Source organism: Meriones unguiculatus, chromosome 3 (genome assembly GCF_030254825.1).
Source record: "Meriones unguiculatus strain TT.TT164.6M chromosome 3, Bangor_MerUng_6.1, whole genome shotgun sequence".
In the NCBI taxonomy this organism is placed as follows: Eukaryota; Metazoa; Chordata; class Mammalia; order Rodentia; family Muridae; genus Meriones; species Meriones unguiculatus.
The window spans coordinates 10,159,014-10,173,146 of NC_083351.1; the positions used below are offsets into that span (position 1 = coordinate 10,159,014).

Sequence of the window (14,133 nt, forward strand, 5' to 3'; positions counted from 1 at the left end):
GGCCACCTGGTCACTGGTGACAAGCACTGCACTCTGTTACGAACTCTTGCATGGAGGGGGCTCAGGTGATAGTGCTCTCTCCACACAGTGCTGGCACTATGGGAGAGGGCTAGAGCAGGGCCCATGGGTCTCTGGGCTGTGGCCTCTGGGATAAACCTTGCGTTCCAGCACTGTTTATTAAGTGCCTACAAAGAGCCCGGAGAGTGAATGCATAAAGGGACCCCATGGTGCACTCAGTGCCAGACAGCGCATGTGTAAAGCCTGGCCATAAGACTGGCAAAGGGGACTGGGAGGACAGTTCAGCTGGTAAAGTTCTGGATGCAGAAATACAAGGCTCAGAGCTCAGTCCTCGGAAGGGAAGAAGCTGAGTGGGACGGTACGTGCCTGTAATCCCAGCCCTAAGGAAATGAAGACTGGAGGGTCTCCAGGGTTGGCTAGCCAGCCTGCCCAGCTGAATCAGTGAGCTGAAGGCTCAGTGAGAGACCCTGTCTCACAAAACAAGGTACCCAGGGCTGGAGAGATGGCTCAATGGTTAAGATCAATGGCTGTTCTTGCAGAGAGCCTGGGTTCAGCTCCCAGTACCTACATGGAGGTTTACAGTCTGTGGTTCCAGTTTGGGGGAATTTGGTGCCCCCTTCTGGCCTCCACAAGCAAGTGCACACATACACATAAAAGTAAAATTTAAAAGGTAGAGAGTGATTGAAAAAGAGACCTGTCAACCTTTGCCCTCTGCATGCTGCACAAACGCCACAGGGAATGGGTGGTTGAGCCCTGGCTCCCCTGGTGGTTAAGGAGTACAGGGATTAAGCATGCCAGGTTTGGGGGTCCAGGAGGAGGGGTGTATTTTTTATCCCCACAGTGACCAAAAGCCTGTGGCTCTGGCTTCATCGTGAGGAAGGCAGGCCACCCTGGTCTTCATGGGGACAGATGACAGTTGCCATGGGCTACAAGAGTTGGTGGACTGTTTCCGAGACACCAGGGTGCCGGGGAAAGCAAGGAGCTGGCAGTGTCCTGGGGTTGTCGGGGACTCTGCTATTCAGTTGTGGGTAGGGTTGCAGAGTGTCTAGAACTCTTCAGATGTGACTCTGTGGGCTCTCACCTCCCCGGGTGAGGAGTAGCTGGACTGGATCGGGAAGGGAGAGGGTCTCCCCAGCAGCCCCCTTAGAACGTGCAGGGCTGTGGTGCAGAGGGGAAGAGTAGGCCCCCGCACTCACCTTCCCTCTGACTCGTTGTTATCATCCGTATCACGGGCGTATCGGGTCGTCTCTCACGTGTCACTCACTCACCAGCTGCCCCTGTTTTCCAGCGGTCAGGGTGAGCCCCTGCCACTCAAGACAGCCTTCCGTCATTTCCGACGCATCTGCTGCCGAAGGCGACAGGTCATCCACACCGAGCGACATCAACTCTCCACGGCACCGGACACACTCCCTCTGCAACGTAAGGCCAGCAGCGGCAGGGCCTGGGCGCTTGGGCCCTGCCCGGAAAAGGCGGGGCCGTGGGTCGGGATAAAGATGTGCCCGCTCTTTCCTCTCGTCCACCCAGGGAACGCCGTGGCGAAGGCATTTCCCGTTCTGTTCTTTCCTTTTGCGAGAAGCAGTGGATGTGGGGAGAGAAAGAAATGAGGCCTGTTTCCTCCTGTGCCCGGGAGGGCGAGCAGGGTCTGCGCAGCCTGGAACCCCGCCCGGTGCACCCCGTCTTGGGCCCTGCCTGGGACCCTGGGCCTGACTACAGGACTACCCGCCCCCCCATAGCACCCACTCTCATCTTTCACCCTGGAATGAAGCAGAATGCTGTTTTAATTTTGAGATTCCAGTAGTTGGCACATGTTTGGTCCTGTGAATTTGGCTTATTTTTTTTCAGTCAAACGTTTTTAAAAATTATGTACTGAACACCAGCAGCTAAGAGGTGTGAGTCCTCCAGGAGGGCTCTGTCCTAGTCAGCTTCCTATTTGCTGTAACAGAATGACTGAGGCTGGGAAACTGGTAGAAGAAATGACTCCTGTTAGGCTCTACCTCGTGAAGTTTCCGTGACGTCCCGCGTCATCACGCTGGGGGCCAGGCTTCCGGTGAGCTAACCTTTGGAAGACGCTCTCCAGCCATAGCCAAGCCACTGCAGGCTCCCAAGCTAGTGGCCCAAACGTCACTGGATGGCTGAAAACCATGTCAGCCTCCAACAGGCATGAAGGGTCGGAGGTTGGGACCACTTTGAATTTTTGTCCCGTCGACATAGTTGATAACCCAGAGGACTTCCCTCCCATGTCCTAACGACAGAGATGCCCCACAGAAGTGTCTTCAGATGCTAGGAAGGCTTTTTCTTTCTGATTGATTGACAGATGATTTTTACTTTATGTGCGTGAGTGTTCTGCCTGAATGTGTATGCCAGTTCACCGTATTATATATGGGTATACATGGTGCCCATGGAGGCTAGAAGAGGGCATCAGATTTCCCTGGAACTGGAGTTACAGGTGGTTATGAGCCACCATGTGGGTGCCAGGAACTGAACCCGGGTCCTCTGCAAGAGCAGCAAGTACTTCTTAACCACTGAGCCATCTTACCAGCCCAGGAAGGCATTTTCAGAAACTCAAGTAAATATTGCTTTGTTAACCAAGAGAAAGAACATCTGAAAACCAGTATTTGCTGACTATGTGGTTATTTGCCTAGGACACTCAGGAGAGAGACGTGCTGTGAGAGCCCATAATGAGCAAGTGCATAAGGTCATGAAAAACGGCAACTTGGCTGGGTCCAAGTGAGGGAAACCTTTCTCCCATCCGCAGTAACTGCGAAAAGTGCTCATTATTAAAGCAGCTAGGATTACAAGGGCCAGATTGTCAGCACTTCCTGTGCAGAACCGGAAGAGCCAAGTTCAGTCCCCAGAATCCATATAACAAGGCCAGCACTGGGGAATTGGAGGCAGGAGGATTCCCTGGGCTCCCTGAGCAGCTGGCCTTGTTTAGTCGGGGAGCTCAGGCTGGCGAGGGACCAGATCTCCAAGAACACAGCGCGTGCTCCCGGGGAGTGACACGAGGGTTAGCCTCCAGGCTAACACACACACACACACACACACACACACACGTGTAAGCACACTTATACATACACAAAATCACTAAGAGACAGCCCAGCCCAGCCTGCTTCAGCGGCCATGGGATCCCTGGCCCAGAAGTTTCACATTGCCCAAGGCCGAGCTAGGATCCCTTCTGTTCCGATGGCTGTGAGGAAGGCTGTGTCTTCTGTCCACAGACTTGGGGGTGAGGCTGGCAGACCACAGACAGCAAGGGACACCAGTCTCTGTCATCCATTTTCCACTGAAAGGACCAGAGTGGACAGTGAGTGTCCTACCCTTACCACACAGGTGGAGAGTCCCAGTGTTAGACACCCCTGGACAGACGTGCTCACCCCCCAAAAAAAGCGCCTTCTTAAGGGCCGTGCCGACCTCCTCCTGCTGACCCCAGAGACAGGAATGCTGCTGGCAGGTTCATCCCCGGGGAAGGGGGGCACTCCCAGCCACCAGAACTGCATTTGACGCGGGCTGGGCAGGGTATGTCAGCACATGCTGCAGCCTGAGGCACCTTACATATTTGGAAAAGATGGCGCTTCACGGAGGAGCTGCCTCAGCTGCCTGCAGAGTGAGTTTTGTCTGCAAACCTTGAGTCTGGACCATAGGCTGAACTGCCTTTTGTTAAATCCAAACTCCCTTTGCTCCCCATCTCAATGGGCATGCACATAGATAAGCTTTAAAGCCAGAAAACGGCCCTTTGTTCTCAGGGCTCTGACCTGGTACCAACAAGATCAATACAGGCTGGACTAAAGAACACCCAGGCCACTAATTAGAGCAGGGGAATTAGAAAGAAACACTGGTCCAAACGACATCATTGATTTCTTCATGATTATGCCTGCAATTCCAGAAACAACCACCAGGAGTCTCCCTAGTAACGCCTTTTGTAATCTCGGTGGGCTGTTTTGCTCCCAGGTAGAGCAGACGTGATTCAGGGACGTAGTGAAAACCTTTGCACATCCACAGGCTATCAAGGGTCCCTTCCCTGCCCACTTGGAACATACTTGGCAAGCCATGGAGATGTCCTACCTGCCCACAGGCTAGCTGACAGGAACCCCGACCTGTGTGAGTAGCTTCCCAGACAGTCAGTCCTAAGGCTCAGGACTCAGTGTGCGCTTGCTGTGGAGCCCTGCCTAGAAAAACAAAACAAAACAAACAAACAGAAAGCAGAGCCAGGAGAAATCGGATACTCCGAATTTGAATCCCAACTCTACCTCTGCCTAAATCCGACTAACATTTCCTGACACAGAGCCCTCCACAGAGAGCTGCTGTGTGGTTTCAGGCTACGTTAGTGACCAGGCCGTCTCCCGAGTCAATTGTTTCATTTGTTGTTATACTTTTTTTTTTTTTTTTAATTCTTTTCAGTGCTAGGGAACAGAACCCAGGCTTGCTAGGCCTGTCTATCACTGATCTCAATTCCTTGCCCCCAGCCCCTTTGTTCATTAAAAAAACAAACAAACAAAACAAAACAAACAAAAAACTAGCAGAACCAACCTTCAGTACCTTCGTTCTATCACATGGACCCATTAAGGCCGGAACTTAAGCCTCAAAGGACTAAGGGTTGAAAGGCCAGAGCAGGCAGGACTCAGGCCCCTGGCCCGATCAGTCAGCTGTGTGGAAGGGCCAGAGGGATGTGCCGGTGGGATCTCATTGCAGAGGCAGGGCAGCCCTGGTGGAGTCGGTGGCTCCTCTCCAGGAGAGAGCCTCATCCTCAGGGGCCATCTGTGCCCTCACGTGTCTGTCTGCTGCTTCATCTTCTTCTCCTTTGGCTACAGGGCGACAGTCCCGGCCCGGTTCAGAAGAGCCTGCACAACCCTATTGTACAGGTGTGTATAGCTTCCCTGCCTCCTCCCTCCACCCCAGCTTAACCTCTTCCGGCCTCGTTGCTCTGAACCTTCAGCCACCCCCACGCCTTTTTTGGACTCCCAAGATAGAAAGGAATAGGTCCCCTCTGAGTCACACGTGTGCTAGCCGGGCTTGGCGTGTATTCTGCCTGACCTGTAGACCCACCGTGCACACCACCGCGCATCTGGTATCCTGCTGCTGCGGTCAGCATCTTCCCCTTGCAGCTAGGCCTCTGAATTGCTGTAAGCTTCTTTAAAAGCAGAACCACCAGCACGGCTTCTTTTTATTTTGTGTTACATTGGTGTTTTGCCTGCGTGTGTGTCTATGTGAAGGTGCCAGGTCCCCTGGAATTGGAATTACAGACAGTTGTGAGCTGCCATGTGGGTTCTGGGACTTGAACCAGGCTCGTCCAGAAGAGCAGTCAGTGCTCTTAACCACTGAGCCATCTCTCCGGCCCCAGACTGCAGCCATTTTGCATGCAGATTCTACTGAATGCAGATTCCCACCGAGGCTGGGGTTAGGGGCTGTATCCCAAGACATTCTAAAGTGTTCCATGGGCCTCCCGTCTATTTTGAGCCTTTCTGTGATGATACCAACCAAATGCCATTGTGTGAAGCTCTTGGCCATTGGTAAAGCTCTCTGCAGGTTGTATCCCCAAGCTCCCCAGGTACAAGGTCATTGGCAGGGTTCCTAGGCTGGCCACATCCTGCACTTGTCGTGTGCTAATGATAGCTCTATACCCAGCCTGTCCACCCTGCGTCAGAGTGACAGCGGGTGGTGGTCAGGTTCGTGGGTGTGCTCCTGCAGGCCCTAAGTCATCCAGCTGAACCTAAATGTTAGTACTAGTCTGGGCAGCTGGAGCAGCTCCTGCCCTCTACATGGGCGTCGACCCAGGACCCGGCCTACGCGTCTTTGTCCTGACTCAGGACGGTCTTGAGTGGGTTCTGTTGCTGTCTCTGAGAGGCTTTGAAACTAATTTGGGTCTGCCCGGAGGGCAAGGGACAGAGGCCTGGGATCCCAGCCCCGCAGGCCAGCTTCTTACCTATGTTCTCCATGTTCACCGTGTTCTTGACCACGGGAAAGCCTCCGTCCTCCCTGTCCGTCCTTCCATCCGCCACTGTCCCCACCAGGCTAAGTTTCCCTTTGTTCTTCTCCCCTCCACCTCAGTCACTAGAGGATCTTGAAGACCAAAAACGGAAAAAGAAGAAGGAGAAGATGGGATTTGGCTCCATCTCCCGAGTCTTCGCGAGGGGGAAGCAGCGGAAGTCCCTCGACCCGGGCCTCTTTGATGGTACCGCCCCTGATTATTACATAGAGGAAGACGCCGACTGGTGATAACCCACCGCCCTTCGCCCACTGCCCACGGGCGTGTCTGTGTGTGGATGAGCCACGGAGCGTGCGAGAGAGTGTGCATGTGCATAGGGGCGCGGAGCCTGCGTGGGGTGCCCTCGCCCGCGTGGGTGTGCGTAGCCGGGCGCCTGGAGCAGGCCCAAACACAAATGTGACACCACCACCACCACCCCCCTCCGCGTCGCCACCTCTGTAATCGATGTAAATATCACAAACCGTGTGTGACTCTGTCAACCCTGTTGTCTCCAAGCGATACAGTTGTGTTTGTTTCCCTCGTTTGTTCTGTTTTTCAGTGTTTCGGGGTTTGTTTGGTTCTCTTTTTTTTGTTGTTGTTGTGGTTCATTTGTTTAATCTGTTGTAGTTTTGTTTTTAATTTCCCCCCTTTCTTCTCCCTCCTCCTTTTTATGAAACTTGAACACTTGAAGGACTGCTGTGTATTTGTAAATAACAGAAGTAGCGTGCGCTTTGTGTTCCTAACGTCCCCGGTCCGGCCGCTCCTCCTGCAGCCTGCCTCATCAAGGAGGCTCTGTTTTCCATGTCTCCCTCCTCCCGTCCCTTCGGTGTGAACCTGTGGGACCAGACCCTGTTCTCGGGGTGTGCCCAAGTCACTTTAACCGCAAAAACACCCCACCATGTCGTCAGGGTAAGGTCACTGCAGAGATTCGTGAGCCCGGCCAAGGAGTCTTGGCTGGGCTACAGTGTTTGTAAGGGGGTCGTATGGGCTCTTTTTAATGGCCTGCCTGTTTTTAAATTGCGTTGCTGTTTCTTTCTTTATGGAACAAAAAGAGAGAAAGAAAACTGTTGCGTTTAATTTATTTGCACAAATGCAGAAAACATATTCTATCTAAATTATTACGTAAATATCGGAATGTATATTTTTCCACGGGGTGGGCGGGAGGCGGGCGTTTCTTTTGACTTCTCTATTCTGTGTTCATGCCGCTGCAGACACTGTGCGTGGTAGGATTCAGGTGGCTAGAACCGGGGACCTCAGATGGCCAGCTTGCTTATTCTCTTTTCTCTTTTTCTGTCTCTCGGCTGCTGCCCTGCATGAGAGGGCCCCCACCTTTCGCTCTGGCCTTTCTATATATTCTCTCTCTCTATATATATATATATTTATTTATCTGACATACAGAACATGACTTCAGTGAGCAGAGCACTAACAGTCACATTCCCCTTTTTCTGGGCTTGACTTTGGAGCCATGTTGATTGAGTCCGGGAAAGGACAGCCTGGGTGGGTCACATCCATAGGGTCTGGCCAGACATCTGGGTCAGCTGGGTAAGAGGCCTCTGCTGGCACACTTAGTTTATTTCACACATGGGCCAGACCGATGTCAACAGAGAAGATGGCCACCTTCTGGAAAGGGCTGTTGGGGACAGTATCTGGCAGGTAAACCCTCTGCCCTCCTTTTTTCCAGTTGGCTTCTTTGGCCACGCATGGACTCTCAGAATCCCTGGAGCCCTGTCCTTCAATTATATCAGCAGCTCATGTCCCAAGATGAGTCCGAAGTGGGCTGGCAGGTACCTATGCCTATTTGGGGGGCAGCATTGTCCCCACAGGGCACTACCAGGGCATGGAGAGCCCACACGTTTCCTGCCAGTCCTGCCCCATCCCTGGAACTCAGTTTCCTCTCTCTTTTTTTGCCCCACCCTCCACCCACTTTCCACCAATCCTTAACCACTAACAGCCCAGTCCATAACCCTTGTGGCCACCATGGTGCTCCCACTAACAGAAGCATTCTCAACTCTTTGAAAGAGATTTCTCAGTGCTGGAGGGAGTATCTGGAAAGTATGGGATCTTGTGCCCAAAGTCTCTAAAACAAGCCAAAAAGCCCCCACCAGGTCCCCTCTTCCCTCCCAACCTGGCCCAGAGGCCGAAAGAGAGAAGGCAGGGTCACTAGTATCCTCCCTGTGTGCGCACCCCTTCAGCTCAGCCGACTGACCCGGCCTGGTGGTGAGGGAGAGAGGCCAGAGCTGCCAGCAGAAGGAGGGCTTAGAGAACACTTCCCCACACACACTGAATTTTTGGGTTTTACTTTATTTTGTTTCTTTTTTTATGATTTCCCCTCTCTACTTAAAAGAAAATAAGATTGCAACCACTCCTGGTAATGACTCAGTCATTCCTTTTCATTTCAATTTTTTGGAAATTAGGAGGTCATCCTAAGAATTACTAAGGATGATTTATTTGAGAGAACCACGTCAAATAGGGAATGAGTTGTGGATAACTATAGATGAGAACGACCTTTTCCCGTGGGAGAGGTTTCTCGAAGGCATGGATGCAAAATATAAAATATTAAAAAAAATCTAAATAAAGCTTATTTTAAAATATGATGGAATTCTATGTGATTTGATTGTCTCTGCATTGCTCCAAGGGGGAGCCGCGTCCTGCCAGGAGGCGCAGCTTGCATGACCACCACTCAGTGAAATCCCTAGGCTGGGTGATGACAGGAAGGACCGAGGAAAGCTGGCGGGGGGGCTAAGCCCCTGAAGCGGGCCAAGCCAGGTGGACTCCCAGAACCTCTTGCCTCTGCCGCATCTCCTGATCCGGAGGCTCCATCAGCATTCGGGGCTGCCCACACTTCGTGAGCCCTGGTGCACAGAGGCCCCGCCAGCTTTCATCGCCCCCTTCCCCTCACACTCCATTCGGAGATCAGAGCTGTCGCTGCAATTTTGAGGTGCATTTCCATTCCTCGGACCTCAGCAGACCTCTGTATCCCAAATTCCTAGCTGGGCAGCCAGGTGGCTTAAAAGAAATGTCGGGGCCCAAGGCAGAGTAGATGAGGCTGTTTTCTCAACTTCCCAAGATTCCCCAGATGCAAAACTCTGGTTTTCCCATATGCCCCAGGAAGAGCCCATCCAGGATGGAAGAGCCACATCCTGATGGTAGCCAAGGCCCCCAGCTTCTGTTTTGTGCCCAGAAGCAAGACTGGTAAGAATGCACTTGAATGCCTCTCCCAGCCATGCTAGCAGAGAGCATGGACAAAGACAAACCGTGCTGCAAGGACCCCAGGTTAGTGAAGTCACAGGGTTAGGAATGCTAGGGGCCATAAGGAATTTTGGCCACCAAAGTTCTCAATGGCCATGCCTTTAGAGGGGAACTTGCCAATGCCAGCCACATCCCTAAGCTTTTATTCCTGCAGTGATTCTAGCCAGCAGCCAGGATGGAGAGTAAGCCACAAGGTTAAGGAAGGCAGGCAGGCCTGTTGACACCTGAGACACAGCAGCCTGTGTCTGACCTCATACAGACATTACCAATCAATCCAAGAGTAGCCCTAGACCTCTCCCTTTAGAAAGCCTCAGGTATCAGTCAGATTTGCAAGGATGAAGTTTATTTCCTGTCCCAGAATTAGCCTGGCCTCTCAACACCGGTTTAAAAAAAAAATAGGGAAAATTGAGGCACTTTCAGAAAGGAGTGATTTGTTCAAAGTCTGAGCTAGCCCTCGTAAAAGTCTATCATTCAAGACTGCTGACACCAAAGCACCTCCTGTGTGCTTCTCTGTTGTCAGGGTTGGTTCTAGGGGTGGAGCTCAGAGCTTTGCTAGCTACCACTGAGTTAGAGAACCCCGCCGCTACCTCCCTAACGAGATTCTCCTCCACGTTAGTCTGTTAGTCTGAGATTGGAGCAGGGTCACCCAGGGGATCTGAAGCCAGCGTTCCTGTTGTGCGGGTCGTATGCTGTTCCTTAGGAAGGTGTCATTCTCCGGGCACTGAGTGACCGATAACACTTGTGAGTGCAGTGCTCAGCCTTCAGGGCTATCGTCGGGAGCCTTGTGCTGGCTCCCCCACTCCTACTGCCAGGCTCCAGCCGGCGTAACCAACAGTAACAACGATTAATACCTAACACTCAGTAAGCGTTTGCTGTGGGCCAGGCCCCATGCTGTGTGCTTTCCCGTGTATTAACTTCGTTAACCCACAGCCTGTGTTACCGCTGGAGAATCTGAGGTTACGTCACATGCGTAAGCGTGAGGATTATAGGTGTGCATTGCCGTGCCTGGATTGTGCACTGCTGGGGACAGAAGCCGGGGCGGAACCGAGGGAGTGTGTGGAATTGGGAGGGGCCGGGACCTGTAGGTATATGCCGCCCTCGGGGGCAGCTTCCTGTTCAGCAGGATCTGGCCTGAAGACCCTACCCTCATCTCTCCAGCCCCCGCCCCCACCCCCAACTCGCACAGTGGCCTCTCATCCAGTCTGGTACCGCCTGACTGTTAAGAGTGTAATGTGTCCCATCAACTTTATTCCTTGAGCCGGAAGGCCTTCCCCCAGAGGAGTAGGCCCAGACTGCATGACGGAAGCAGGCTGGGGTCCAGCACCAGCTCTCCATCCTTCTTCCCGGCTGAAAGGCCACCAGTATCACCTGCATTTGTCCTGTTGTCCAAGCCCAGTCCTGTCATACCTGAGTTATGGACCTGAGAGCCAGCTCCACTCCAGCAGGGCGAGGCCTGTGGCACCCAGTCCTAACAAATAAATCAGCAAGTGGCCGGAAGTTGCCTCACCCCAGCACTCTGTGTCCTTCTGACACTGCTACTGTGAACCCAGGCAAGGGCTTTGGGGAAAGGAGGCGGCCGTATAGGGGACTGAAACGAGATTCTTGTGTATGTTATCATTGCCCGGGACTACTTTTTTTTTTTTTTTTTTTTTGAGACAGGAACTCGGAAAGTTACCTAGGCTGGTCTTGAACTTTAAACTCTCCTGCCTCACACTGTCTGGTAGCTGGTACCATCAGGCATGCACCATCAAGCCTGGCTTTCAAACAATATGGTTTTGAACACGGCAAACTTACACTTTAACAAAAGAGACCTCACAGAGACGCTGCGCCCCCCCCCCATCCCTCTCTGATATGACAAAGGACTCAAACTCTTCCAACGTGGATCCCGACTGGGTGGGGGTTCTCCATCCTATTGTCCAGTGGATAGAAACCTGGTGAAGGATGGCTGCAGAAGTTTGCACTAGAAAACAGTTCTTCGTGAGCTTTGGAAAGAACCCCGATGGCAGGGTGGTGGTGGTGCACACCTTTAATTCCAGCACTGAGACAGAGGCAGATAGATCTCTGAGTTCAAGGCCAGCCAGGGCTACACAGAGAAACCCTGTCTCAAAAAATCCAGAACCAAACAAACAAACAACAACAAAAAACGTTTGTATGGTAGATGATCCTTAGATACCAAAATCGTGGCATGCTTCAAAGTAAGTTAAGGGGTCTGCCTCTGGGATGGCAGTGGGGTGTGATGGCCTCTCCAGCTACCCTTGCATGGCGTCCTGGGGCCCAGATCTTGGAAGATGCTTGACTAAGCAGAGAAAACAAGGTCCCCAAAGGTTTAGTGTTTGAGAAGCAGGACTGGGGCTCTGGGAGGTATCTCAGGGGTCTAATGGAGTACCTGCCTACCAGGTACGTCCAAAACTGCACAGTAAAAACATTTGGGAGACGAAGGCAAGGGGATCAGAAGATCAAGGTCCTCCTTGGCTGTATAAGAAGTTGAGGCCAGCCTGGGCTGCGCTAGACCATGTCTAATGCACACGTCGGGGGAGAGGGAAGGATGGCACAATCCTAGTGAGTTTGGGGTTTGGGAACTCCCTAATGCATCCCCAGGGGTAGATGATGTCACTAGGGAATCAGACTGTGTGCAGTGTCCCCAGCTCAGGGGCAAGATTTGTCTGTGGGAAGCCATCATCTCATCATAAGGACCCTCACAGTCCCCGGGAGGTCCCATGCCACGTCTGGGCCCTGACTGCCAGCTCTGCCTCCGCTCCTGATTTCAAGTTAGGCGTGTGGCCCATGGACCCCAGTAAGCTCGTCTACAAAATGGGTGTAGCCACTCCCTCCTCCTCACGAGTTGAGGGGTGAAAAAGCCAAAGCTTTTAACAACCGTGATTTGTGTCCCCTGACTTGTGACATGTGGGTTTAAGTTCAGTGGGAAGTAGGAAAGGGGGCCAAGATACTTATGCCCCAAGAACCAACTATTCCTCCACCATCTGAAAGGACTAATTCAAGGCTGGTTCCTAGGGGGGCAAGGCAGGGCATGGGTGTGCGAACTTGAATCCCTCCAGCTGCCAATCCCAAGTGCAAGTTCATCTCCAGGGTTATGATGAAGAAACAACCTTCAGCTCCTTTGGTCTGAGGTAGGGAGGCTGAGGTCTTGGGCATGGAGTCACCAGTCCCAGCAGCAGCCTGCCTCTCCAGCACAGAGAGGAACCTGGCTCGTGGCTGCCGTGCTGAGGTGTGTCCCCGGGGAACCACCGATACCCAAGGCTGTGTCCTCGAAACAGAAACTCGGGGTCAACAGGGTGTGGCTTTTATGAGGAGATGTGTGCTTTTATGTGGAGACATAGCCACTAGCCAGGGCTAGCCTGGTCTAACAGTGAGGTCTCTGTCTTGGTCACTATTAGTTCCTTCCACTCCCTTCCTTCCGGGAACTCTCTGAAAGACAGATGCTCTAACCAAGGCTCAGAGAGGTGAAATTCTTGCCCAGAGTCACACAGCTAGGCAGAGGCAGGACTTTGTCTGGCTGCCAAGAGTCTACTCTGGGGGAATTGTTATGTGGTTGCAGGTGAACTCCTGACACCAAGGTCCCTGCCGGGGCCAGCCAATCAACAGAAAGCCTCAGAAAACTCCAGAAAATCTCCCTAGGAGGGAGACCAAGCACTGAGGACCTCTATGGGACCAGTTTCTCAACCCAAAGAAGATGAGTCATAAGTTGGAGGTTTGCAAACTGTGTTCCAGAGAAGCCTGAGGGGTTCCTCAGAGAGCTGTTAAAGGGCTCTTATAGCTGCTGAATGAACAACAGGCTGGGCTGTAAGCTGCCTTCAGCCAGAGCGGAGTTGGGGGTGGGGCGTAGATCATATACCAGCCTTCTGAATAGGGGGCCCATGACACAATAAGTGAGGGAAACAGAACAGTTAGAAGTTTGGGAGACACAGGTAGACCAGTAGTCATTTCTAGGATGTAGATTCCCCTGGCCTCAACCCACACCTGCCAAATTGGAGGGCCTGGGGTTGAGACCCCAGCTTTAGGCCCATACTGAACGTGCTCTCCAGCACCGGCTCAGTGGAGCCCATGGTTCCAGAGTGGAGGCTGAAGAGGCAGCAGCATGCCCGAGTGATGCCGTGCAGAGCCTGACATGGTCACCACTCGGAAGGCTGAGGAACCGCAAGCAAGCAGGACGACCCTAGGTTACTCCAGACGAACTCTGCTAGGGTCCTTGAGGGCCCCAGCTGGCAAAATGTGTCCACCACCTGTTGCCAACCTCAGAAAAGTCACAGAGAAGTTCCCAGTGTGGTGACAAGAGTTCAGTCATGGGATGGGAGGCAGCGACTGTAAGATGTGAGTTAGATCCAAGTTCTAAGCTTGCCATCCGCTGTGGCCGAGCCCTAGTCCTCCTCATTGGCCCGCCAGTGTTTGTTCTGAGTGACAGACCTGTAGCCTGAGCCGGGAGCCATGGTGCCACATGGACAGCAGCCTGTGACCACTGAACACCAAACCACAGTCGGGTGGGAGGGTTGGAGAAGTTAGATGCGGACTGACTGCAGGGGAGCCAGCAGCTGTCCGCCCACACCCTGCCTCAGGCTGAGGAAGCTGGACCTTCCCCAGTGCAGATGCCTAACCCAGTTTGATCCTGGGATCTGTGATCATGGGCAAGTTGGTTCCCCTCTCTGGGCCTCAGGTTTTCTTAAAAGACTCGTCAGGAAGAAGCCACCCCTCTGTGGCACAGCCTCCCAGAAGACCCTGTGTTGCACAGGACTTTGCCAGCAGCCTCCTCTGAGCTATCACCCAACTCCATACACTGCCACCCAGTCCCAACTTCCAGCTTCCTGAACCTTTATACATGACATCATTTGAGTGAAGGCCCTCTCGTGCCTAAGCTGGGATGGGTACCTGTGGGCGTTCCTCAGGGCCTA

The 14,133-nt window shown here is 52.8% G+C and overlaps 1 protein-coding gene across 8 annotated transcripts in view; it reads left to right on the plus strand.

Moving 5' to 3' along the window:
* Nucleotides 1–14,133, plus strand: part of Kazn (kazrin, periplakin interacting protein) — a 921,379-nt gene that overhangs the window by 877,979 nt on the left and 29,267 nt on the right. For 5 of the 8 annotated variants that reach the window (XM_060379131.1, XM_060379130.1, XM_060379132.1 and 2 more), the window contains 3 exons: nt 1,307–1,437; nt 4,827–4,877; nt 6,064–6,187. In XM_060379131.1, coding sequence (XP_060235114.1) covers nt 1,307–1,437; nt 4,827–4,877; nt 6,064–6,187 — 306 coding nt within the window. Of the gene's footprint in view, nt 1–1,306; nt 1,438–4,826; nt 4,878–6,063; nt 8,573–14,133 lie in introns of those variants that run through there. The other 3 variants (XR_009590491.1, XM_060379135.1, XM_021630958.2) reach the window with 3 other exon arrangements.